Source organism: Cherax quadricarinatus, chromosome 46, assembly GCF_038502225.1.
Source record: "Cherax quadricarinatus isolate ZL_2023a chromosome 46, ASM3850222v1, whole genome shotgun sequence".
Taxonomy (NCBI): domain Eukaryota; kingdom Metazoa; phylum Arthropoda; class Malacostraca; order Decapoda; family Parastacidae; genus Cherax; species Cherax quadricarinatus.
The window spans coordinates 11,425,436-11,453,172 of NC_091337.1; the positions used below are offsets into that span (position 1 = coordinate 11,425,436).

Below are 27,737 nucleotides of genomic sequence, written 5' to 3' on the forward strand. Positions count from 1 at the left end.
TGTTCAACACCCCCTCCCACTATACACCAGGTGGTGGTGTTCAACACCCCCTCCCTCCACACACCAGGTAGTGGTGTTCAACACCCCCTCCCTCACACACCAGGTGGTGTTCAACACCCCCTCCCTCACACACCAGGTGGTGGTGTTCAACACCCCCTCCCTCCACACACCAGGTGGTGTTCAACACCCCCTCCCTCCACACACCAGGTGGTGTTCAACACCCCCTCCCTCCACACACCAGGTGGTGTTCAACACCCCCTCCCTCCATATACCAGGTGGTGTTCAACACCCCCTCCCTCCACACATCAGGTAGTGGTGTTCAACACCCCCTCCCTCACACACCAGGTGGTGTTCAACACCCCCTCCCTCCACACACCAGGTGGTGTTCAACACCCCCTCCCTCCACACACCAGGTGGTGTTCAACACCCCCTCCCTCCACACACCAGGTGGTGTTCAACACCCCCTCCCTCCATATACCAGGTGGTGTTCAACACCCCCTCCCTCTATACACCAGGTGGTGGTGTTCAACACCCCCCTCCTCCCTCCACACACGCGGAGCATTTCTAGCCTTGAGCATTGCCTCGGTTATGTGAGTCTGTAATTTTGTGAGCGATTTCGTGAGTTTTGCTAGAGGCTGATCCCTACATGGGGGGTCTGGCTTTCCTGGTGATCTCTCCAGTAGTGTCTGACTATCTCTGCTGGCGGCCGGCATGACTATCCTAGAGCTAGTAAAGTTGCTGTCATAAGGGAAGATATAATTGTGCTTCATAAAAATATTTTAGCCGGAGTCAGCTAACAGCTTTCAGTGGATCTTACAGTAGCGGTGGCAAGCGGTCACCCTGCGGTGTCGTGGGGCGGAGTCACAGGCCACTGGAGGCTGCTATTGGTTGGCGGCCAGTTACCAACCCACGCGGGTGAGGCGTGACCGAGGGCGGGGCGACTAGGGTTGACCACTTAGCATGGAGCTTTGGCACTGTGGGCGGGGCGAGACAGTGATGGGGCGGGGCGTGGAGGATAAGACAGGGTGGGAACACGGTGTGTGAGGGAGGTGATAGTGTTAGTCCCTGGGAACTGTTGTTGTGGTACGCAGGCGCTGCTCCACTCCACACCACCTAGCTACCAACCCGCGACCCTTGCTTCTAACACCAGTGAACATAGTGCACCTACAGTGAACTTAATGCACCTACAGTGAACTTAATGCACCTACAGTGAACTTAATGTACCTACAGTGAAGTCTAGACAATTATTAGTGTGTCGTGTGGATGGTAGTAGTAGTAGTGTAAGGAGCGTGATGATAGAGTAGTGAGTGGTGGTCGGAGATGGTACTAGACTGGACGGAACCTTCCCCCCACCACCTCAACACCAGCATGGCCTCACACCTCCAGTACTCAGAGGACCAGGTCAGTCTTTACTGCACGTTTTGCACTCTCTTGCTTCTCTCTCACTCATGTGATCACTCTCTTGCCTCTCACATTAGTGTGATCACTCTCTTGCCCCCTCTCACACTCATGTGATCACTTTCGTGCCTCTCTCACACTCATGTGATCACTCTCTTGCCCCCTCTCATACTCATGTGATCACTCTCTTGCCGCCTCTCACACTCATGTGATCACTGTCTTGCCGCTCCTGTGATCACTGTGTCTCAACACACGCGCTGTGATCATGCTGCTGTGGTGACTGTATCACACACTTCTGTGATAACTGCTGTGATGACTGTGTCACACTGTTGTGATGACTGTGTCACACTGTTGTGATGACTGTGTCACACTTGTGATGACTGTGTCACACTGTTGTGATGATTGTGTCACACTGCTGTGATGGCTGTGTCACACTGTTGTGATGACTGTCACACTGTTGTAATGGCTGTGTCGCACTGCTGTGATGGCTGTCACACTGCTGTGATGACTGTGCCACACTTGTGATGACTGTGTCACACTGTTGTGATTGTGTCACACTGTTGTGATGACTGTCTCACATTGCCGTGATGACTGTGTCACATTGCTATGATGACTGTATCACACTGCTGTGATGACTGCCACACTGCTGTGATGACTGTGTCACACTGCTGTGATGACTGTGTCACACTGCTGTGATAACTGTGTCACACTGCTTTGATAACTGTCACACTGCTGTGATGACGGTGTCACACTACTGTGATGACTGTGTCACACTGCTGTGATGACTGTGTCACACTGCTGTGATGACGGTGTCACATTACTGTGATGGCTGTCACACTGCTATGATGACGGTGTCATACTGCTTTGATGACTGTGTCACACTGCTGTGATGACTGTGTCACAATGCTGTGATGATGGTGTCACACTGCTGTGATGACTATCATACGTTCATCTGGAGAACCAAAGAGTGTTTCAAAAAAGCTGCCTCTGTTGCCAAGAGAAGTTTAGTGTCCTCCTCAACAGTGTCATGTATGAGTGTGCAGTAACCCAGGATAACCTAGGAAAGCCGCTCAATCTGGCTTATTTATAGCGCCCAGGATGTCACCCACAGCACCCAGGTAGCTTTTTACTAAGCGAACATGGGTAAAAGACAAGGATAACATGCCCAGCTTCTCCGCCCGCCCCATGATCGATGCTGGATCATTCGATTGTGTGCCAGGAGCCATCATTTGACTCTTTGATGCTGGCTGCGTGAGCTCTCTGTGTGTGTGTGTGTGTGTGTGTGTGTGTGAGAGAGAGAGAGGTTGAGCAACACAGGATGTAGGTAGCCGTCTCTAGTACCTAGCGTGGACGTCATGGTTACAAACATATCCTCATTGTTTACTTCTGTTACTTTCCTTTTTCCGGTAGAAGTGTGGGTGTGGGAGAGTGGTGGGCAGGGCTCTCACGTCTCTCTCAACACTCCCATGTCTGCGTAAACACTCCCACGTCTGCGTCAACACTCCCACTCCCATGTCTGTGGAAACACCCCTGCTCCCATGTTGCTCCCACGTCTGTGTAAACACTCCTGCTCCCATGTTGCTCCCACGTCTGTGTAAACACTCCTGCTCCCATGTTGCTCCCACGTCTGTGTAAACACCCCTGCTCCCACGTCTACGTAAACACCCCTGCTCCCATGTTGCTCCCATGTCTGCGTAAACACTCCCACGTCTACGTCAACACTCCCACTCCCATGTCTGCGCAAACACCCCTTCTCCCATGTTGCTCCCACGTCTGTGTAAACACTCCTGCTCCCATGTTGCTCCCACGTCTGTGTAAACACCCCTGCTCCCACGTCTACGTAAACACCCGTGCTCCCATGTTGCTCCCACGTCTGTGTAAACACTCCTGCTCCCATGTTGCTCCCACGTCTGGGTGAACATTCCTGCTCCCATGTTGCTCCCACGTCTGAGTGAACACTCCCACTCGTATGACAGTGAGTTTTTCCCTGATCTTTGATGCTTTATCATTTACAGACGCCATTTTAACTAAATCTGGTTCCATGTGTGTGTGTGTGTGTGTGTGTGTGTGTGTGTGTGTGTGTGTGGGGGTGTGTGTGGGGGTGTGTGTGGGGGTGTGTGTGTGTGTGTGTGTGTGTTTTGATAAAAGAATATAAGGGCTTTAGCGGGAAAATCTTATGTTGTGTCTCGAAGTTGTTTAGCATTTTCGTTTACCGTCCGAATTTAATGTAACGAAATAATTATTAGTGCAGTTTTGTTAGGGACTCCACACTGGCAAATGTATCATCATTAATTAAAGATCAGGAAGTGGTGTAGCAGCAGCACCTTGTTGTACAACATACAGTGTGGACACTAGGAATGGAGGCTCTGGCTTGACTCTGACAAGACTTACTGATAATCTCTCTAACTTTATTATGTCTGACATTTTTTGGGGGATCCTGCACAGTTCTGATCATATAGGCCATACAGAATATGTTTGTAATAATGTTGGTAGAATTACCGACAATATGTTAGGTAAAAGGACACACGTGCAACTAATGTGACATTTTATTGTGACAACGTTTCGCTCTTCAGCTTTGTTAGGCCGGCTTGACAAAGCTCCTGGAGAGAGAAACTTTGCTGCAATAAAATGTCACATTAGTTGCACTTGTGTCCTTTTACCTAACAGCTTCCATTTTGTCGCACATACAAATATTATTTTGGCGGAGTCTTGTCCAGACGTGTTCCAGTCGCAAAAAAATGAACTATTTAGAAGTCACCAGACTATAAGTACACTTACAGCTAAGAGGTGCACTCTTTTCTTTAGATATCTTGCACCCTCACCCATAGATGAAAAAAATCCAGAGTAGGGACTTACCAGCTGGATGGTTTGAGATCCACAGTTTCAGTTAGCCTTTTTGGTGTCCTTAACCCAGACTGGTGCCACTAGTATTGGTGGGGTCGTCCACCCCTTCTGTACTACATGTTCTAGAACATAAGAACATAAGAACGAAGGAACACTGCAGAAGGCCTACTGGCCCATGCGAGGCAGGTCCAAGTCCCTACCGGCTTAAGCCAATGCACCCAACCTAGTCAGGTCAGGTCACATTGACTTAAGGGAGGAACACGGCAACCGACCTGTTAGCACAAGCTATCAGGTCTAACTCACACCCACCCACATCTACTCATGTATTTATCCAACCTATTTTTAAAGCTACACAACGTTCTGGCCTCTATAACGGTACTTGGGAGTTTGTTCCACTCATCCACAACTCTATTACCAAACCAGTACTTTCCTATATCCCTCCTGAATCTGAATTTTTCCAACTTAAAACCATTGCTGCGAGTCCTGTCTAGGCTAGATATTTTCAGCACACTATTTACATCCCCTTTATTTATTCCTGTCTTCCACTTATAAACCTCAATCATATCCCCCCTAATTCTACGTCTTTCTAGAGAGTGCAGTTTCAGGGCCCTTAGTCTATCCTCATAGGGAAGGTTTCTGATACATGGGATCATCTTTGTCATCCTCCTTTGTACATTTTCCAGAGAATTTATATCCATTCTGTAATACGGTGACCAAAACTGTGCAGCATAATCTAAATGAGGCCTAACCAAGGATGTATAGAGTTGAAGAACAACCTGAGGACTCCTATTATTTATGCTTCTTGATATGAAGCCAAGGATTCTATTAGCTTTATTGCGAACACTTATGCACTGTTGTCTTGGTTTCAGATTACTGCTAACCAGAACTCCTAAATCTTTTTCGCAATCCGTAATATTAAGATCTACATTATTTAGTTTATATGTGGCATGGTTATTGTCCTGTCCAACATTTAGAACTTTGCATTTGTCTATATTAAACTGCATCTGCCACTTCTCCGACCACTGCATCAGTCTATTCAAATCTTCCTGGAGTGCTCGAATGTCCTCGTCAGAATGAATTCGACGGCCTATTTTGGTGTCATCGGCAAACTTGCCGATGTCGCTCTTTATGCCCTCATCTATGTCGTTTATGTAGATTGTGAACAGCAGGGGGCCCAACACTGACCCCTGTGGAACACCGCTCGTGACGCTTCCCCACTCTGATTTCTCCCCATTTATGCAAACTCTCTGCTGCCTCTTTGTCAACCATGCCTCTATCCAGGAAAAAATTTCTCCTCCTATTCCATGTGCTTTAATTTTCCTCAATAGTCTCTGATGTGGGACCCTGTCAAAAGCCTTACTGAAGTCCATATACACAATATCATATTCGTTACCATGATCTACCTCCTCAAATACCTTAGTGAAAAAAGTTAATAAATTCGTAAGGCAGGAACGTCCCTTTGTAAAACCATGCTGAGATTCGTTGATTAATTTATGCTTTTCAAGGTGGCTACGAACTGCCTCGGCAATTATTGATTCCATAAATTTTCCCACTATGGAGGTTAGGCTTATTGGTCTATAGTTCGAAGCTAAGGACCTGTCACCTGTTTTGAAAATAGGTATCACATTTGCCATTTTCCACTTATCTGGCACCATGCCAGTTTGTAGTGATATGTTGAAAAGATTAGCCAAAGGTGTGCTAAGCTCCTCTTTACATTCCTTTAGAACCCTTGCATACAGTTCATCAGGGCCTGGGGATTTGTTAGGTTTTAATTTATCTATTTGCCTAAGGACCAGAGGTCACACACACATGACTAATCTGCACAATCAGACTTAGTGTGGTTTTTACTCATTGTGATTTGTCCAGAGAAGATTTAGTATTTTTGTTTTGTACCTGACTTTAGAAGAGTGGCGTAGCGAGGGGCTAGCGAAAGATGGGAAGCGTCACAAAATGTAGGTTGTTGACATCTGGTGAAGAGACACGAGGCATCGTAGACATTTATGTTTTCCAATATTACATTCCAACATTTTAAAGTGGAAATTGGTTTCCCACTAAAATATTAGAGAGAGCTTTGTACACAAGCGGGGCGCCAGGCGAGCGCTGTCAGCCGCATCACTGACTATTTCGTGTTTTTTTAACCAGAGTTGGCGATCTTGCACTATAAAACAGCACTCACTACACCAAACAGGTTCGCTCTATGATCATTGTTGTAAAATCTCTGCGAAAATGAGTCTGAACATCGAAAAATTGTTCTGTTTATTTGATGTTAAATAATGTTACCTGAAGTTTAGGCTGATCTGAGCTAAGCTGGACACCTGGAGTTTACCTGGAGAGAGTTCCGGGGGTCAACGCCCCCGCGGCCCGGTCTGCGACCAGGCCTCCTGGTGGATCAGAGCCTGATCAACCAGGTAGGATTAACCTAAATTATAGTACGTTAATTTTAGAAGTTAGGTGAGGTTGCTAAGTTAATTTTGGTGCAAAAAATTGTGTGCCACATTATGTGAAAAAAAAGATACACGCCCACACACACAAATATATATATGTGTGTGTGTACGATCCTAGGAAACACGTGATATCTTCATATGTAACCTAACTACAGTGAAAACTAGCATTCTTCCAAGCACATTTTGTGATTACTTACATTATCAAGGAACAGCTGTTTCTTGATAATGTGAGATATTACAACAGTGCATGGAATAATACTGCTTTTCTCTGTGATTATAAATATATATATATATATATATATATATATATATATATATATATATATATATATATATATATATATATATATATATATATATATATAATGGTCCGGTGGTTTAGAGCGTTGTGAATTTTTCGCTTGCTATGACGCGGGCTAAAACAACACGGGTTCGACATGAGGAGGTTAATAACATTATCAAGAGGAGCCTCACAACAGCCGGATGCCCAGCAGTAAGGGAGTCACCCCAGCTATGCAGATCTGATGGCAGCCAGAAGCGTCCAGATAGTATCACCCTTCAAGCCTGGACAGACGGGAAGCAGGTGGTGTGGGACTATACATGTGCATCTACCTTGGCTGATACCTATCTCCAATACACCAGGGAGTAAGGAGGGGCAGCTGCCAGCTTCAGGGAGTCCCAAAAGTCTAGAAAATACGGAGAACTTGCCCACCATTATATGTTTGTTCCCATAGGCTCAGAGACCCTTGGCTCATAGAGAAAGAATGCATCTAAATTCCTTAAGGAGCTGGGAAAAAGACTCATCAGGGTAACTAGGGATCCCAGGGCAGCTAGTTTTCTGTTCCAGCGGCTCAGTGCGGCTGTCTCAAAGGGGTAATGCCTGCTGTATTTTGGGCACACGCCCCAGCTCTGAGGAGCTGGATGAGATTTTCGCCTTATAATCGGTGATACACACGTAACAACATGTACCGTATATGCCACCTTTATATCAACAATGTATCTCTTAAATCTTCTGTACCATATTATGTAATAAAATATTCCTATTGATAAAAAAAAATACTAAAAGATGGGGTGGTAGGGAGAGTGGAATATTTAGGTACATGTCAAGTACCTACCTGGAGTCTACCTGGAGGGCATTCCGGGGATCAACGTCCCCGCGGCCCGGTCCTTGACCAGGCCTCCTGATGAATCAGAGCCTGATGAACGAGGCTGTTACTGCTGGCGGCTCATAGTCCAACGTACGAACCACAGCCCGGTTGATCTGGCACCGACTTTAGGTATCTGTCCAGCTCCCTCTTGAAGGCAACCAGGGGTCTATTGGTAATTCCCCTTATGGTTGGTGGGAGGCTGTTGAGCAGTCTTGGGCCCCGGACACTTATTGTGTTTTCTCTTAGTGTACCAATGGCGTCCGTACTTTTCACTGGGGGTATGTTGCATCGCCTGCCAATTCTTTTACTTTCGTTGGGAGTGATTTTTGTTTGCAGATTAGGAACCAGTCCCTCCAGAATTTTCCAGGTGTAGATTATGATATATCTCTCTCGCCTGCGCTCCAGTGAGTACAGGTCAAGTGCTTCCAGGCGTTCTCAGTAGTTAAGGTGTTTGATGGAACTTACATGTGCAGTAAAGGTTCTCTGTACATTCTCTAAATCTGCAGTTTCATCTGCCTTAAATGGGGATGTTAACGTACAGCAGTATTCCAGCCTAGAGAGAACAAGTAATTTAAAAAGGATCATCATTGGCTTAGCATCTCTTGTCTTGAATGTTCTCATTATCCATCCTATCAGTTTGATCGCAGATGTGATAATGACATTGAAGGCGAAATCCTCAGACATTACCGCTCCCAGGTCCTTCACATTACTTTTCCGCTCTATTGTGTGATTAGACTTTGTAGTATATTCAGTTCTAGTTATTATTTCCTTCAGTTTTCCATAACGGAGTAGTTGGAATTTGTCTTCATTGAACATCATATTGTTCTCCGTTGCCCATTGGAAAACTTGGTTTATATCTTTTTGGAGTAGTTAATAATATCTGTTTATTATTTTCTAGCTAGCCTGAATATTTTACCTGTTTAAGAGAGATGTAAGGGCGAAATCGTATTCTAAATGAGAGTGCACAAATGGTTTGAAACACGCCATAGTTAATGTGGCGTCTCTCGCTATCAAAATTTTCTTGGCTGCATTTATTCTGCCGTGTTTTCTAAAATTTAAGTCTTTTAACATTGCCGTTTTTAGATCTCTTGTCTGGTCCTTCCTTTCTAGAATTAGTTCTGAATATATTTTATGTCTAAGATGTGTTTGAGTTTGTTTTTCTGATATTGTAGCAGGTAGAATTGTTCACCTCTGATCATGTTAGTTTGGAAGATATACACGATATGGTAGCTTTTTTCAATGTCTTATACTGAGGTAGCTTCTGGTATCAGTCCATCAACCAAGGTTGGTGATATAATCAGTGATTATATCATCTTCATTTCACTACTTCACCTACTGCCTGTGTACTTGACTGAAGAAGTCTACTGTGTAGGCGAAACGTTTCAACCATAAAGATACCCAACTGTTGTACATGTGTCTTGATCATCATGAAATGAAGCTGTTATTTACCCTCTCTGCTGTGAGTGATATTATTATTATAATCAAGGGGAAGCGCTAAACCCGTAGGGTTATACAGCGCTGTGAGTAATAGTGAGTCAAGATGCTGGACTATACCTTGTGGGGCTGAAGTTGTCACTGTGCTCATTTTTGTTGTTGCCTAAATTGGATCTACATTTTGATTTATTTAAATCTTTGTGATTGTCATAGTGTGCAAGCTTCACGAGAGTCACGATCATTCGACTTTACATCCATGTTAACTTTGGTTGTATACCTTTCGCCTTCCCAGGAAACTAGTAAATAGACGTTTTGGCATCCTTCAGGACTTTTATGATGTGTGATGTTAATGGTGTACACTTGTTATCATCACTCTGCTGCCTCTGTTGCACAGCGGGGTCTAAGTCGCAGTCTTCAGTACCACTGGCAATCTTCCTCAAGTCTCTACAACATAAACGTTTCACCCATGCTAGTGCGGTTTTGAGTTTATGCATTTATACAGCTTGGTGTTAGTTGTTTGACTGGAAATAAGACTCGTGCTCATCATATCAGATGTATAACAAACTAGTAGGGTGGGTCCAGCTTAGGATAAATGACTTCGCTGGGTCTTCTACTCTCAATCTGCCCTAAACTGGGATTCATACTGAATAAACAAGTGTTGTGAGCAAAAGACAGTACGAGACAGACACAGTGCAGTGAAACTGTATAATTCCAGTCATGGACGAAGCTTTTTAATGAAAGGCTTCAGTACAGTCATGTAAGCAGTGACTCCGACTGTGGGTTGGGACCTTCACTGTATTATGTATTATGCCCGGGTAGGCCTCACCCTCTTATTAGATGCTTAATACAAAAAGTTTGATTATTTGCATTTTACACATGCAATTCTTTCCTCAAATATCCTGAATGTATTTTGTTCTTTTCGTAATTTTTTCCCGTAGTATTATTCTTTTAGCTTCTGCTGTATCTTAGTGGTTTATTGACGTCTAGTTTTATTTCTCTTGTTTCCCTGTTTTAAGTAGTTTACCAATCTTATTTTCTTCTTTTATTGTTTTCATTTTATTGTTGTCTCGAAACTTTCTCAGAGGGACATAATTTATATACTTGTATCCTTCCACATACAGTGAACAATAAAATGGTATAAAATACCGACAGGTTGTTAGGTAAGACACATATGCAACAGTTAGGTATCTTTATTTCGAAACGTTTCGCCTACACAGTAGGCTTCTTCAGTCGAGTACAGAAAAGTTGATAGAAGCAGAAGATACTTGAAGACGATGTAATCAGTCCATCACCCTTAAAGTTTTGAGGTGGTCAGTCCCTCAGTCTGGAGAAGAGCATTGTTCCATAGTATGAAACAATATGTTTCGAAATAAAGATACCTAACTGTTGCATATGTGTCTTACCTTCCACATACAGTGTTATACAACATGGAGACATACTCACCCTACTTGTGTACACTCCCTGTATACTTCCACATATAGTGGGATTCAGCTGACAAATATTTCTTGAAGACAATTTTTTTGAAGATGATTATGAGGAGTCAATAATGTTGAGTCAGTGTTAGCGGGATGGTAAGTGGTCACTGATGCTGTGACGCTAACACGTTGATCATCTTGATTGTTGCTGTATACGTTTTGTTAGCAGTTAGCGTTATTTCCGCCTGTAAGCCTTGCCTACCTAGTGTGACCGATTATATGTATCCAGCTGTAGGTTTTATACTGCCAGCAGCTATCATCGTAATGCTTGCCGTTATTATTGGTTGGGTTTAAAGCCTATCTGCTAAGAAGGGCCATGTCACCTGTTCACCACCAGTTAAGAATAACACCAAAAAAACAAGGATTAAAGTGAGTTCTCAGTGTATATACACTCAGAGACATTCACCTCTCGCTGTATATAATAATTTATTATTATTATTATTATTATTATTATTATTATTATTATTATTCTATGGTAGGGTGGGCGCGAAGGAGGTTCTGGTACCTGTGGTACACCTATAACCAGGTTCGAGGGTGGTTATATCCCCATGCCGGACCTTGGGCGATACTCGCATGTTGACTGCCTGGTCTACCAGGCTGTTGCCGCTAGCATCCCGCAGGCCTGCATAGGCCGTCGCAACGCAGCAGCGCTGATTACATGAAATTTAACATAATTATAGAAATGGTATACAGTGGCAACGATTTGACAAGTAAGACACAAGAATTACCACTTCAAGGTTGATGGCTGTATAGCCCTTGTGGGTTAGCGCTTCTTTGTGATTATAATAATAATTCAAGGTTGATGGATTGATCACATCAGCTTCACCCCGCCACTACTTCTACTGTCTCCGTATTTAGTCACCTTTATATTTGACTGAAGAAGACTGCTGTGTAGGCGAAACGTTTCAGGAACAAAGATACCCAACGGTTGCACATGTGTCTTACCCATCTACTCTGGTAATCACATGATGTTTACATCATAGTTAATGAATAAAAAGGCACAATACCGTGACTGGAAGAATTCACAAATAACCCGCACATATGACAGAGAAGTGTACGATGACGTTTCAGTCCAACTTGGACCATTTACAAAGTCGGATCGAAACGTCCTCGTAAGCCTCTCCTATGTGCGGGTTATTTGTGTATATATCATAGTTACACATAGTGAGCAGAACTTTTACTTAGTTCCTTGGCTTTTGGCCTGTGAAATTTCTTCTTCTGTATCTACATAGAGAGTTTATATTAATCCTCTCATTTATCTGTATCTACTTATTAGTGTGTAAAGTACTTCCTAAAGTTCTTGTGGTTGAGCCGACTGGCGCTTCTATGTGTGGATCTTGTTCTGGTTGTATCCCACGCTCAGCAGTCTATCCTATCCTTGTAATCATCTCTTCCCGACCCTTGGCTCTTCCCAGTGACGTGAGTTTAATTTTTAAGACCTCGTGGCTCATGTCTGCTCTCCCCGGCGCCTGAGGAATGACTGGTTATCCGGGTCCATCCACGAGAAGGAATTATAAATGTCATGCGTCTTGAATTCATCCGGTAAGTTTCGTGAAGATAGTTCTCATCTCCTGGCACTGCTTCTTAAGATTCTTCGATGGTCACTAGTGATGTGTCACTTGGTGAGCCCCTTCATACCTATTCTTAAAACTACGATGGAGTAAACAAACCTCGGTACGGGTGGGGTTAGAACCCATGGCAAGTGAGTCGTAAAACTCCAGGCCATGGAGTTATTGCCTTATCAGTTTCACTGTCTTGTACGTCATAGTCAGGTCTCCCCAGGTCTCTCTGGAAGAGGCGTCAAGTGTGTATATGGAGGTTGAGGGTCATGGGTACATTAGATGTTTTATATTTAAGCAAGTTTCTTCAGGGCAACTGTCTTGATGACCGTGAAGGGCTATCCTCTTCCTTGGAATGAATATGATTATTCTCAATCTTCTAGGCGCTCTATGACCATTAATAATAATAATAATATATAATTATAATTCGATAATTCATGTTTAAAGCAGCCTTAATACATATGAGGCTTACCCACCACTCGTTCCCTGGTGTGTCTGGCAACACAGCGGTGGCAATGACAGATTTAACCTCTTAAAGTGACATTAACCGCAACTTGGCAGCGAGGGACCATAACAGTACAGCAACCAGTCTTCCAGCAGGGGCTAGTGGAAGTCTTCCAGCAGGGGCTGATGGAAGTCTTCCAGCAGGGGCTGGTGGAAGTCTTCCAGCAGGGGCTGATGGAAGTCTTCCAGCAGGGGCTGATGGAAGTCTTCCAGCAGGGGCTAGTGGAAGTCTTCCAGCAGGGGCTGATGGAAGTCTTCCAGCAGACGTGTCAACACGTCTAGAAGGCTCGTGCGCAAGTGTTGATTGTATAAACATTTTGATAAAATTGATCACGTAGACGTAGTTGCAGCAACGGTGGTGATAAGCACACCTACATCCGTTACTCTAGTGTTGAATATCATGACTGTGGATGTCACTGATCAAGGTGGTGTTTCTTCACTAGTCATGTGGCACCCCGAGTACTGCTAGTACTCGGGGTGTTGAACGTTGTACCCTGAGACATTCTTAAGGTGCTGCTGAGTGCTGTACCCTGAAACAGTGCTAGACCAGGTACTGGTTCAGGTCTAAGTGCTATATACCGAGATAGTGCTAGACCAAGTATTGGTTCAGGTGCTGCTGAGTGTTGTGCTCTGAGAAAATAAGCTGGAGGGCAGCACATCACTGCACGCTTCACCTTATCACCTTCATTAGTTCTTTGAGATTAGTTTATACTCGTAATATCCACTTTCCATACTCTTGTCTGGTTAACCTCTGTGACTGAACCCTTAGTACTCCTCTCAATGTTCAGAGTACGCTCTCTACTTTTATGTAGAATACATGTACTATTCTCGCCTCTGGGGATGTTCCTCATCTACCCTTCTCTAAAGTACTGTTCTCATGTCTGGAGAGGCTCACGTCTAGTACTTCCTCTTTTTTTTACTTACCTACCTACCTACCTGGAGGGTATTCCGGGAATACGCCTCTGCGGCCCGGTCCACGACCAGGCCTCCCGGTGGATCAGGGCCTAATTAACCAGGCCGTTACTGCTTGCTGCACGTAGTCCAACATACGAACCACAGCCCGGCTGATCCGGCACCGACTTTAAGTATCCGTCCAGCTCCCTCTTGAAGACAGCCAGGGACCTATTGGTAATTCCTCTTATGCCTGGTGGGAGGCTGTTGAACAGTCTTGGGCCCCGGGCACTTACTGTGTTTCTCTTAGTGTACCAGTGGCGCCCCTACTTTTCACTGGGGGTATTTTACACCGCCTGCTCAGTCTTTTGCTTTTGTGGGGTGTGATTTCTGTGTGCAGATTAGGGACCATTCCTTCTATGATTTTCCAAGTGTAGATTATGATGTATCTCTCGCCTGCGCTCCAGCGAGTACAAGTCTAGTGCTTCCTAGCGTTCCCAGTAGTTAAGGTGTTTGACGGAACTTATATGTGTAGTAAAGGTTCCCTTTACACTCTCTAGAACTGCAATTTAACCTGCATTGAATGGAGATGTTAATGTACAGCAGTATTCCAGACTAGAGAGAACAAGTAATTTAAAAAGAATCATCATTGGCTTGGCATCTCTTGTTTTGAACGTTCTCAATTATCCATCCAATCATTTTCTTCTCAGACGAGATAGTGACACTGTTGGAATCCTTGAAGACATTACCACTGCCAGGACCTTCACATTACTTTTCTGCTTTATTGTATGATTAGAGTTTGTAGTATAATGAGTTCTAATTATTATCTCCTCCAGTTTTCCACAACGAAGTAGTTGGAATTTGTCTTAGTTGAACATCATATTGCCTTCCATTGCCCATTGGAAAACTTGGTTTATATCTTCCTGGAGGTTAACCGTGTCCTCAATGGATGACAGTCTCCTGCAGAGCCTAGTATCGTCTGCAAAGGATGACACGGTGCTGCCATCTTTAAGATGAAGTTTTGGCGTTGCATTATTGAATGATCATTTTTTTTTTCAGTAGGAAGATTTGGTTCATTGTGGCCTATTCTTTGAAAGAAGAAGTCAAGGCAAGTGGGGATTTAAATTTTGAAAGGCAGCAAGCGGCTGGCAAGGATGGTGGTGATGGCGGCGGCGGTTGAGGCAGGCGGGTAAGCCTTGTGGCACGTGCCCACAGCTGCTGCTGCACAAGATGTTACCTACCCACTCTGGATAATGTTAACACCCACACCAAGGTTCCCACACTGTGAGGTCCCACCACACTGTGAGAATGAAGGTTATCAGAGTGAGGCTGTATTAGTATGATGGTGAGGTATGTGTGTGTGTGTGTGTGTGTGCGCTTACCTAATTGTACTTATTTGTGGTTGCAGGGGTCGAGTCGCTGTGTGTGTGTGTGTGTGTGTGTGTGTGTGTGTGTGTGTGTGTGTGTGTGTGTGTGTGTGTGTGTGTGTGTGTGTGTGTGGTAACCCTAGAGGCAGTTGCTAGTTCCTCTTGTCAGCCCACCTGCCCCTCTACCTCCTCTCCCCCTGCTGCTTCCACCCCCTACCACAGTCTACCCCCACTGCACCACCCTCCAGCACCTCCCGGCCCCTGCCACCAACCCATCCCCCTACATGTAATGAAGAGAAGCTCGTGCTACTGGGTACCACCTTTGTTAATGTTACCTGTGTGAGGACAGTGACTGGTAGTTACTAGTGTGAGGACAGTGACTGGTGGTTACTAGTGTGAGGACAGTGACTGGTAGTTACTAGTGTGAGGACAGTGGCTGCTAGTTACTAGTGTGAGGACAGTGACTGGTAGTTACTAGTGTGAGGACAGTGACTGGTAGTTACTAGTGTGAGGACAGTGACTGGTAGTTACTAGTGTGAGGACAGTGGTAGTTACTAGTGTGAGGACAGTGACTGGTAGTTACTAGTGTGAGGACAGTGACTGGTGGTTACTAGTGTGAGGACAGTGACTGGTGGTTACTAGTGTGAGGACAGTGACTGGTAGTTACTAGTGTGAGGACAGTGACTGGTAGTTACTAGTGTGAGGACAGTGACTGGTAGTTACTAGTGTGAGGACAGTGACTGGTAGTACTAGTGTGAGGACAGTGACTGGTAGTTACTAGTGTGAGGACAGTGACTGGTAGTTACTAGTGTGAGGACAGTGACTGGTAGTTACTAGTGTGAGGACAGTAACTGGTAGTTACTAGTGTGAGGACAGTGACTGGTAGTTTCTAGTGTGAGGACAGTGACTGGTGGTTACCTGTGTGAGTACAGTGACTGGTAATTACTAGTGTGAGGACAGTGGCTGCTAGTTACTTGTGTGAGGACAATGACTGGTAGTTACCTGTGTGAGAACAGTGACTGGTAGTTAATAGTGTAAGGACAGTGACTGGTAGTTACTAGTGTAAGGACAGTGACTGGTAGTTACTAGTGTGAGGACAGTGACTGGTAGCTACTAGTTTAAGGGCAGTGGTTACTAGTGTAAGGACAGTAACTGGTGTTTACCTGTGTGAGGACAGTGACTGGTAGTTACTGGTGTGTGGACAGTGACCGGTAGTTACTAGTGAGAGGACGGTGACTGGTAGTTACTAGTGTGAGGACAGTGACTGGTAGTTACTATTGTAAGGACAGTGACTGGTGGTTACCTGTGTGTGGACAGTGACTGGTAGTTACTATTGTAAGGACAGTGACTGGTAGTTAATAGTGTGAGGACAGTTACTGGTAGTTACTATTGTAAGAACAGTGACTGGTGATTACCTGTGTGAGGACACTGACTGGTAGTTACTATTGTTAGGACAGTGACTGGTGGTTACCTGTGTGTGGACAGTGACTGGTAGTTACTAGTGTAAGGACAGTGACTGGTAGTTACTAGTGCAAAGACAATGACTGGTAGTTACTAGTGTAAGGACAGTGACTGGTGGTTACCTGTGTGAGGACAGTGACTGGTAGTTGATAGTGTGAGGACGGTGACTGGTAGTTACTAGTGTAAGGACAGTGACTGGTAGTTACCTGTGTGAGGAAAGTGACTGGTAGTTACTAGTGTGAGGACAGTCACTGGTAGTTACTAGTGTGAGGACAGTGACTGGTAGCTACTAGTGTGAGGACAGTGACTGGTAGTTACTAGTGTGAGGACAGTGACTGGTAGTTACTGGTGTGAGGAAAGTGACTGGTAGTTACTAGTGTGAGGACAGTGACTGGTAGTTACTAGTGTGAGGACAGTGGTAGTTACTGGTGTGAGGACAGTGACTGGTAGTTACTAGTGTGAGGACAGTGACTGGTAGTTACTAGTGTGAGGACAGTGACTGGTAGTTACTAGTGTGAGGACAGTGACTGGTAGTTACTAGTGTGAGGACAGTGGTAGTTACTACTGTACGGACAGAGACTGGTAGTTACTACTGTACGGACAGAGACTGGTGTTTACCTGTGTGAGGACAGTGACTGGTAGTTACTAGTGTAAGGGCAGTGACTGGTGGTTACCTGTGTGAGGACAGTAACTAGTAGTTACTAGTGTAAGGACAGTGACTGGCAGTTACTAGTGCAAGGACAGTGACTTGTGGTTCTGTGTGAGGACAGTGACTGGTAGTTACTAGTGTGAGGACAGTGACTGGTGGTTACCTGTGTGAGGACAGTAACTAGTAGTTACTAGTGTAAGGACAGTGACTGGCAGTTACTAGTGCAAGGACAGTGACTTGTGGTTCTGTGTGAGGACAGTGACTGGTAGTTACTAGTGTGAGGACAGTGACTGGTAGCTATTAGTGTAAGGACAGTGGTGGTTACCTGTGTATGGACAGTGACTGGTAGTTACTAGTGTAAGGACAGTGACTGGTAGTTACCAGTTTAAGGACAGTGACTGGTGGTTACCTGTGTGACGACAGTGACTGGTAGTTACTAGTGTAAGGACAGTGACTGGTAGTTACTAGTGTAAGGACAGTGACTGGTGGTTACCTGTGTGAGGACAGTGACTGGTAGTTAGTGTGAGGACAGTGACTGGTAGTTACTAGTGTGAGGACAGTGACTGGTAGTTACTAGTGTAAGGACAGTGACTGGTAGTTACTAGTGTAAGGACAGTGACTGGTGGTTACCTGTGTGAGGACAGTGACTGGTAGTTAGTGTGAGGACAGTGACTGGTAGTTACTAGTGTGAGGACAGTGACTGGTAGTTACTAGTGTGAGGACAGTGACTGGTAGTTACTGGTGTGAGGACAGTGACTGGTAGTTACTGGTGTGAGGACAGTGACTGGTAGTTACTAGTGTGAGGACAGTGGTAGTTACTGGTGTGAGGACAGTGGCTGGTAGTTACTAGTGTGAGGACAGTGACTGATAGTTACTGGTGTGAGGACAGTGACTGGTAGTTACTGGTGTGAGGACAGTGACTGGTAGTACTAGTGTGAGGACAGTGACTGGTAGTTACTGGTGTGAGGACAGTGACTGGTAGTTATTAGTGTGAGGACAGTGACGGGTAATTACTAGTGTGAGGACAGTGGTAGTTACTAATATGAGTACATTGGTAGTTACTAGTGTGAGGACAGTGACTGGTAGTTACTAGTGTGAGGACAGTGACTGGTAGTTACTAGTGTGAGGACAGTGACTGGTACTTGTGTGAAATTGCTAGTTTGATAATTACCATCATGCACCTATGTGTAGTTGCATCACGCAACTGTGTGTGGTTGCTTCACACACCTATGTGTGGTTGCATCACTCACCTGTGTGTGGTTGCATCACTCATCTGTGTGGTTGCATCACTCACCTATGTGTGGTTGCATCACTCACCTATGGATGGTTGCATCATGAACCTATGTACAGTTGCATCATGCACCTATGTGTGGCTGCATCATGAACCTGTGTGGTTGCATCACGCACCTATGTGTGGTTGCATCCTGCACCTATATGTGGTTGCAGGGTTCTCGTGTGGGTTGCTGGTCTAGCCTCAGGAACCTTCACCTGCACAATTGGTGGCTTTATGGGTCTTGCCATAACTATTAGAGTTGTGCCTCCAGCACTTCCTCATCCAGATCGTTCCACTTCCAGACCACCATCACTCTGCAAAATTACTTTTTGACAGTCCTGTGACTTGCATGAGTTTTCCATGTTTGCTTCGTTATACCAGGTCACTTCCCGTCCCTAGGTCACCTGTCTCAAGGTCACCTGTTCCTAGGTCATCTTGTCAGTAAGTCACCTGTCCTTAGGTCACCGTCTGTCCCTACGTCACATCCTGTCCCTAGGTCATCTTCTAATTCATCTGTCCCAAGGTCATCTCCCATTTCCTAGGTCACCTGTTTTTGTGTCACCTCCTATTCCAAGGTCATCTCTCCAACAGTCTCTTGTCATACCTGTGAGTATCCTGTACATCATAATCATGTCTCCTTCTGGTTCTTCTCTTAGTGTTTTAAGGCCATTCATCTTAGCTCCGCTATCTCGTAGGGAATTATATTCGGAGGTGGGGGAGCGTTAAACCAGTAAGGCATATATATATAGCGCCTCCGTAGGGAAGGATAATTATGTTTAACCCGAGGAAGACGCTAGCTTCAGTTCCTTGTAGTATGCACAGGGGGAAGTACCTTGATCCTGTGAGTGACTCTTGATCCAGGGAATTTGATTTATCCTCCACTTCCTTCCATCAACCCGAGTACTTCCAAGTGTGTCCCGTAGCTCGGTTGGTAGCGCACTCAGTTGACACACACACACACACACACACACACACACACACACACACACACACACACACACACACACACACACACACTGAGGTCCGAGGTTCAATTCCCAGTACGGGTGGAAACATTGGGCAGGTTTCCGTATTTAAGACACCTGCTGTCCCTGTTCACTTAGTAGTAAGTAGGTACCTGGGTGTTAGTCACCTGGTGTGGGTCGCATCCTGAGAACAAAATTAACCTAATTTGCCCGAAATGCTCTGTATAACAAGGGGCTTTCTATAGTGTAGTATGCCATTGATGTCAGCCATGGCCTGTATACGTTGTACAAGTACTTGTAGAACTAAAGATTATTATTATTCTCCAGGCGGGCGGGGTATAACCCCTGCAGGCTTAGCGCTTTCCACCAGCTGGGTGATAGCTCAGTCTGATATACACAGGTATCTTATACCTGTGTGTTCGTTACTGTATCCCTGTGTTGAATACCTGGGTGAGCAGGGGTGCTCCTGAGGGGTGGGGTGGGTAGGGGTAAGATGGATGGGGGTGTGTGGAGGAAGGGAATGTTGGGGTGGGTGGTGGTGTGTGGGTACCCTCATTGTGTTGGGACCCACGACCGTTACTGCCTCAAAAGACGGCTCCGGGGATTTAAATCTTGGTGTCTTTTGTGCGAAAGCTTGTGTGTGTAACTCTATACTGGTGGCTCGTGCCCCGAGCCCCGTGCCCCGTGCCTCCCCAGCCACGTGCTACACCTAGTGCCACGTGCTGCATCTATTGCTACATGTTCCGTCTGTATCCACGTGCTCCATCTATCTCCACGCACTCCATTGGTTGCTAAATGCTCCATCTTTCTCCATGTGCTCATCTATTGCCACGTGCTCCATCTAGCTCCACGTGCTCCATCGGTTGCTAAATATTCCATCTATCGCCACGTGCTCCTTCTCCTTCTTGTGGTAATACTGGCTAGGTATGTTGGTCCACCTTGTAGTTTACACACATTATATTCATGTTGGAAGCGCTGTACTCGGGGAATGGGAAGTCATCAGATTTCGTCCGAGGATGGGAAGGGGAGCTGCTGTTTTCTGGATCAAGAGCACTTCAGCAGCATCAAGATGTCTCCTTGAATTCTTACTGAGTTCTCTCTCAGTGTAATCATCATTCCTTTGTTATTCGCCGGACTTAACCTGCACCGTCTGCCAAGCCTCTTCTGTTTATATATAGAAATTTCAGTGTGGAGGTTTGGGACCAGTCCCTCCGGAATGTTCCAGGTGTAGATTATAATGTATCTTTCTCGCTTACTTTCTAAGGAGTACAGTTCTAAGGATTTCAGGCGCTCCCAGTAATTTAGGTGCGGAGTTTATACGAACTCTGAAGGCTCTCTGCACATTTTCCAGTTCTGCATCTACATTTTCGTTCGCCTTGAGGGGAGCTGTTAGTACACAGCAATCCTTCATCCTAGAAAGAACGAGTGACCTGAGTAGTGACACTGGCGTGGCATCTTTTGTTTTGAAATTTCTAGTTATCCAGCCTATTATTTTTCTTGCAGTTGCGATAATAACATTATTGTTCTCCTTTAACGTGAGATCTGTCATTATCGCTCCCGGGTCTCTTATATTGGACTTACTTGATATTGATTTGAGTTTGTATTGTATTCTGGTCTTGTTTTTGTTTCCCGTGGTGGCAGCAGGTGTACAGGTGGTGTGGTGACAGCAACTGGTATACAGGTAGTGTGGCTACAGCAGCTGGTGTACAGATTGTGTGGTGACAACTGGTATTATACAAGTGGTGTGGTGACAGCAGCTGGTGTACAAGTAATGTGGCTCAACACAGCAACAGTCGGGTTGCATGCCGACATGCAAGGTCGTCTACGCTATTTTGTGGCAATGATAATATAACTTTATTCTTTAAACCACACGACTACATCGTTTGTGCGGCCAACGCTGGTTGTGTGTGTGTGTGTGTGTGTGTGTGTGTGTGTGTGTGTGTGTGTGTGTGTGTGTGTGTGTGTGTGTGTGTGTGTGATTGGAGAAAGAGCCTACCTAGATCTAGGTGAAATTCTTAAAGAGTGCAGACATAGATAGCATCTTTGTAGAAGGGAGGTAGTAGAGCCCTAGCTAGAATTTCAGACAAGTAGACCTCGCCCCCCTACATCATAAAAAATCTATGGTGGCCAGATCTGGTGGTGTGTGTACAGTGTATGTGTGGCCAGATTGTGGCCATGTGTACCGTGTGTCAGCTCACGTGTGGCTGGTGTTGTCACCGCCATCAAGCCTCGTAAGATGAAGTTTAGATAAGCAAATACGAGATTTCCACCTCCTTTGATTACACTAAGAGTAGTATTAGACGAGAGTCATTGTTATTGAAGGTGTCTTTGTTAAGACTTAGTATCCAAGTCATTTTTTTTTGTTCTGATGGATGAGAAATTCAATTTGCAATAAGTTATTGGTTTGCAGTTGATTTTTGTTTGTCATGGTTTTATTAGGGAATAACGTTTTTGTTTCTTTGGCTGTAGATCCAGCGTGTCAAGACTGGACGCACTGAAAAATGGTATGACTCCGGCCATACAATAGAGCGGAAAAATAATGTAAGGGACCTGGGAGTAGTAATGTCTGAGGATCTCACTTTCAAGGATCACAACAGTGCCACGATCGCACGTGCAAAGAAAATGATAGGATGGATAATGAGAACTTTCAAAACGAGAGATACCAAGCCCATGATGATCCTTTTCAAATCACTTGTTCTCTCTAGGCTGGAATACTGCTGTACATTAACATCTCCATTCAAAGCAGGTGAAATCGCAGATCTAGAGAGTGTACAGAGATCCTTTACTGCACGTATAAGTTCTGTCAAGCACCTTAACTACTGGGAACGCTTGGAAGCACTTGACTTGTACTCGTTGGAACGCAGGAGGGAGAGATATATCATAATTTACACTTGGAAAATCTTGGAAGGAATGGTCCCAAATCTGCACACAGAAATCACTCCCTACGAAAGTAAAAGACTGGGCAGGCGATGCAAAATGCCGCCAATAAAAAGTAGGGGCGCCATTGGTACACTAAGAGAAAACACCATAAGTGTCCGGGGCCCAAAACTGTTCAACAGCCTCCCATCAAGCATTAGGGGAATTGCCAATAAACCCCTGGCTGCCTTCAAGAGAGAGCTGGACAGATACCTAAAGTCAGTGCCGGATCAGCCGGGCTGTGGCTCGTACGTTGGACTGCGTGCGGCCAGCAGTAACAGCCTAGTTGATCAGGCCCTGATCCATCGGGAGGCCTGGTCATGGACCGGGCCGCGGGGGCGTTGATCCCCGGAATAACCTCCAGGTAACCAGCCGGGTTGTGGCTCGTACGTTGGAGTACGTGCTGTCGGCAGACAGCCTGGTTGATCAGGCCCTGATCCACCAGGAAGCCTAGTCAAGGACTGGGCCGCGGGGGGCGTTGACCCCTGGAACACCCTCCAGGTACATGTGGAAAAAACACTTATATACAGTTCAGGACACTTACGAGAGGAAACTTTTCGCCACGAGTGGCTTCTTTAGTCCTAAAGTTAGCGCAGCTCAAACCTCTACAACACAATTGTCATCAAACATTTGTTAAGTTATACCAGGAATTAAGTAAAGATCCTGGACTTCAACTTACGAAACAGATAAAACAAATGTGATAGTAATTATGAACAAGGTAGATTATGGTGGAAAAATGAACATGTTATTAGAAGACAGAGGAACTTACGTGGCGCTTAATGAAGCAATAGATACATGTGCAACAACAGGGTGTCTTTATTTGAAGACATTTCGCCAAACATTGGCTTTATCTGCTCCATACAGAGATGTGAGAAGACAGTAGAAGACGAGGTAATCAGTCCCATAAGCCTTGAAAAACTGTACACAAAAGACAATAGAAGATGAATCAATCCCAGATTGTGTAACGACTTGGAGAGGCTGGAACGACCAGCTGGGAGGTTTAAATGCCAGCTGCGTGTGTAATGTGACGTAAGGGCAGCCAGGTGTGCTAACACTCCCCGTACTTTTAAATCATGTAGGCCTAGGATCTCTATTCTCCTGCGGCCTATCCTGGGCAGCTGGGCCATCCCTCCCTGCTCTTTACATTGCCGACTTCTGTACACCGTCGATGACGGTTTGAGCAACGTTTGTCGCAAGTTAAAGAATAGGAGACTCTGTGTGTGTGTGTGTGTGTGTTTGTGTGTGTGTGTGTGTGTGTGTGTGTTGGAGGGCGTGGTGTTGTGGACGTGGACGTGGGTGGTGCTGTGGGTGTGAATCCTTGTGGGGATGTCATGTACACCACACCAGGCACGTGCCTCTCGGTGTACATTCCGCCACGCACACACATACACCACACCATGCAGGTGTCTTTTAATGTACATGCCAATACGTACACAGTACATGCCAGTACACACCACATGTACACCACACGATACAGACACCTTACCGCCACGTCTATTTTTTTTCTACAATGTTCCATTTAAATGCCAGAATAATTAACCGGACTTGTATCCTGGATATGGGAATTAGAGTACCTGCGCTCTGAGAGGTGGAGATGTTATAGTTCAGGTCGTCATTGAAACTGTAATATCGCCATGCTTCTGGTAAGACAGCTATTGAAGGAATGATGGTGAATGTGTTTCTTCTTTTTTTTTTTTTTTGCTCGGCTCTACCTTGTTGGGAGGCGGCCGGTACGTTAAAAAAAATTATATACAAATTTTTCATAACGAAGAAACTAGTGATGATGAGAAACAGGTTGAGTGTTGTAACACAGGTCAGATGAGAGATGAGTTTCCTAGGCAGGCAGGTAGTGAGGAATGTGTCTCAGTGTCCGTCACTTGGTATGTGATGTGTCCTCGTACACTGTCTCCAGTGTTATAGTCACCTTGAGTCATGTGATGTGTCCTCGTACACTGTCTCCAGTGTTATAGTCACCTTGAGTCATGTGATGTGTCCTCGTACACTGTCTCCAGTGTTATAGTCACCTTGAGTCATGTGATGTGTCCTCGTACACTGTCTCCAGTGTTATAGTCACCTTGAGTCCACTGAAGAAGCTGTTGTGTAGGCCAGACTTTGTCGGTAATAAAGTTAAGCAGTGTTGTCAGTCTTTATATTTTATCACTTTAACTTTTTTCATATTGTGTTAAATACAATTATATTTACTTTTAAATATCTGATGATGAAAACAATGATTATCCAAACATAAATATTCTGTTGTTTATACCAACGCTGATTTTATTGTTCCTGCAATATATATGCTTCACGATATATATATATATATATATATATATATATATATATATATATATATATATATATATATATATATATATATACTGTAGATAATTTAGAATAGTAAGGAAAAATAGTTTCTTAGAGGAAATGAATCTCATTACATTAATTTCGTAATTCAGTCCCTAAGTGGATGCAGACACTCATGAACCTCTAAGGGGATGACGATAAACCCCAGAGTAATGCATGAATCTGTTGATGTTTCCGGAGGATTCTGGTCCCTGGGGCTGTCTCAGGTCAGGACTCCTGGTTGATAGCATGGCTATTCACTATGTTGGTAGTATCTGCTGGTAGTCTCACCTAGGCGGCGCCACAACCTGGCAGAGCAGGTACTGCCTGAAGGGACCTCTCAAGGCTCCTCTTGAAAACACGAATCTGTGGGTAATTGTCCCCTCTTTGAGATATGAACATTTCCTGGTTTTATTTATTATAAAATTGTATGTAACCATAAGTTTAAACTGTGAAAAAAATTCCCTTCCAATCTCGCTTAATGTATGACGAAGCATTGATGTATACTTTAGAGGTAAACGTAGTTTAAAGTTTGGTTTTATTATGTGTTATGGTGGTGGGTGTTAGGGTGCCAGCAGTTATGTTGTTATAATGCTCTCTTAGCTTCCTGGAACTCCAGCCTCCAGTAACATGGCTCTACAATCTACGTCACATTAATATGCAATCAAAATTGATTTTATCACGGCTCGGCGAAACTACTATGTACAAATTGAGTATCTTTCACGCCTCCGCCTTCATTTGAAGACATGTTGTAGGAAATACGATGATTGAGAGGTCTTGATGCACGTCTAGATAAGCGTTCTCTCATGTTTTATGTGAGGTGAACATACTGATTTTCCGTGGGGCTCCTTGTGAGCCGTTTTGTGTAATTCCGGTTGGAGTTGTTAGTGGGTGGGGAGGGAGGGAGGGATGATAATGGTGGTGGTGGTGGTGGTTCTGGTACTGGTGGTGGGTTGGTGGGGTAGGGTGGGCTGGAGAATATGAGTAAGGCAGTTACCACGCTTTGCCCTCCCTGATCATCATAGAAATGTGTCATTGTTAAGAGACAAATCTCCCTCAATTACTTCTTAGTTCCGCCCTCCGCTGCATTCTCCCCCCCCCTCTCTCTCTCTCTCTCTCTCTCTCTCTCTCTCTCTCTCTAACTCCCCATCCTTTGGTCTTGCTCTGCCCTGCGTCTCTCTCAGCCTTCATCACTACCACTTGTGTTGTATCTAATCTGGTTACATACAAAAGTCTCGCCAAACATTGACACAATCCCAGGCACTTGCTATCTGCACTTACTGAATTATAAGTGCATAGTTATTATGCCGAGACCCTGTATATGTGGTGTGTTTGTTCAGTGATATATAGTAGCCATCGTTTATTCGAACCCAGTGTTTAATTATTGTAGTATATGAATGGTATGCAGTACCGACAAGATGAAGAATTCGACACATGTCCAACATCTGGGTATCGTTATTTGTAGACATTTCGCCATCCAGTTGCTTTATCAATACACTATCAGGACATAATATAAAGACTGTAGAGCTATATACAAAAGATGAGGTAATCAGTCCCTCAGCCTTGGAGTTGAAGATCACCGTAGTCTTGATGTTGTGGCAGTGTATAGGTCAGGTGCTTAGTCTTCCAATTTTCTCCAGGTATATGTTATTGGAACGCTTTCACCTACAGTAAACTCTCCCATCAGTAGTGATAAACGTTATTTGAACGTTTTTTCATTTTATTTTTTCTCGACCACTTCGTTGCAAGGGCAAAGGGGTGAAGGGGCACGACGAATACACTATGAGAGAACTTGACAGTGTCAGAGGTGCCCGATTCTTCAACGTGCATGCGGGAAACTACCAACAAACCTCTGGCTGTCTCCATGAGGGAAGCTGACAAAGTCCTCAAATCAGTGCTTAACCAACTTGGCTGTGGTTCGTTCGTTGACCTGCGAGCGACCGGCGGTAACAGCTTGGGAGGCCTGGTCTGTTACCGGGCCGAGAGGGGCGTTGACCCCCCCCCCCCAAAAAAAAAAGCGTCTTTCAGGTTGCTAGAAGTATCGTGGTGTGTTTTTTCTGATTTTCTAATTTGGGGTTAAAATTTGTTTTATTACCCTATATAACCTGACCCATCCTCATCTAATCTAAGTATTAGAGAACGTTTGAAAACTAACGTTGAAAAAAATGTTAAAAAAAGACTATTTGAATGCGAAGGTGTTATCACATGAGAGAGTAGTAGCTCCTGAGTACTCTGAGGCGTTCCCAGTAGTTTAGATAGTTTTACTAAGCTTATCATCGCAGTGATTATTTGTATATTTTCTAGCTTGTGTATCTCATCCACCTTGATGATGTTAAAACAACAGTATTCTTAATGTTACAACAATATTCTTGATGTTACAACTGTATTCTTGATAATGCTGCAACAATAGTACTCCTGATGATATTAAAACAATAGTACAACAGTATTCCCTATGATGCTAGAACAACAGTATTCCCTATGATGCTAGAACAACAGTATTCCCTATGATGCTAGAACAACAGTATTCTTGATGATGCTAGAACAACAGTATTCCCTATGATGCTAGAACAACAGTATTCTCTATGATGCTAGAACAACAGTATTCCCTATGATGCTAGAACAACAGTATTCCCTATGATGCTAGAACAACAGTATTCCCTATGATGCTAGAACAACAGTATTCCCTATGATGCTAGAACAACAGTATTCTCTATGATGCTAGAACAACAGTATTCCCTATGATGCTAGAACAATAGTATTCTCTATGATGTTAGAACAACAGTATTCCCTATGATGCTAGAACAACAGTATTCTCTATGATGCTAGAACAACAGTATTCCCTATGATGCTAGAACAACAGTATTCTCTATGATGCTAGAACAACAGTATTCCCTATGATGCTAGAACAACAGTATTCTTTATGATGCTAGAACAACAGTATTCCCTATGATGCTAGAACAACAGTATTCTTGATGACGCTAGAACACAAGAGTACTGTTAACGGGAGTGCCTTAAAGAGTGCCATCATTGGTGTGACTTCTGTTGTTGTAAAAGTTGTCATGATACATA

General features: G+C 44.6%; 1 protein-coding gene across 5 annotated transcripts in view; it reads left to right on the forward strand.

Moving 5' to 3' along the window:
- Positions 1 to 27,737, forward strand: part of Su(H) (recombining binding protein suppressor of hairless) — a 499,304-nt gene that overhangs the window by 238,472 nt on the left and 233,095 nt on the right. For 2 of the 5 annotated variants that reach the window (XM_053788048.2, XM_070094519.1), the window contains exon 1: positions 1,047 to 1,401. The exons of 2 other annotated variants lie outside the window; for them this stretch is intronic. In XM_053788048.2, the coding sequence (XP_053644023.2) occupies positions 1,321 to 1,401 (81 nt within the window). In that variant the 5' untranslated portion in view covers positions 1,047 to 1,320. Of the gene's footprint in view, positions 1 to 1,046; positions 1,402 to 27,737 lie in introns of those variants that run through there. One more of the 5 variants, XM_070094520.1, reaches the window with a different exon arrangement.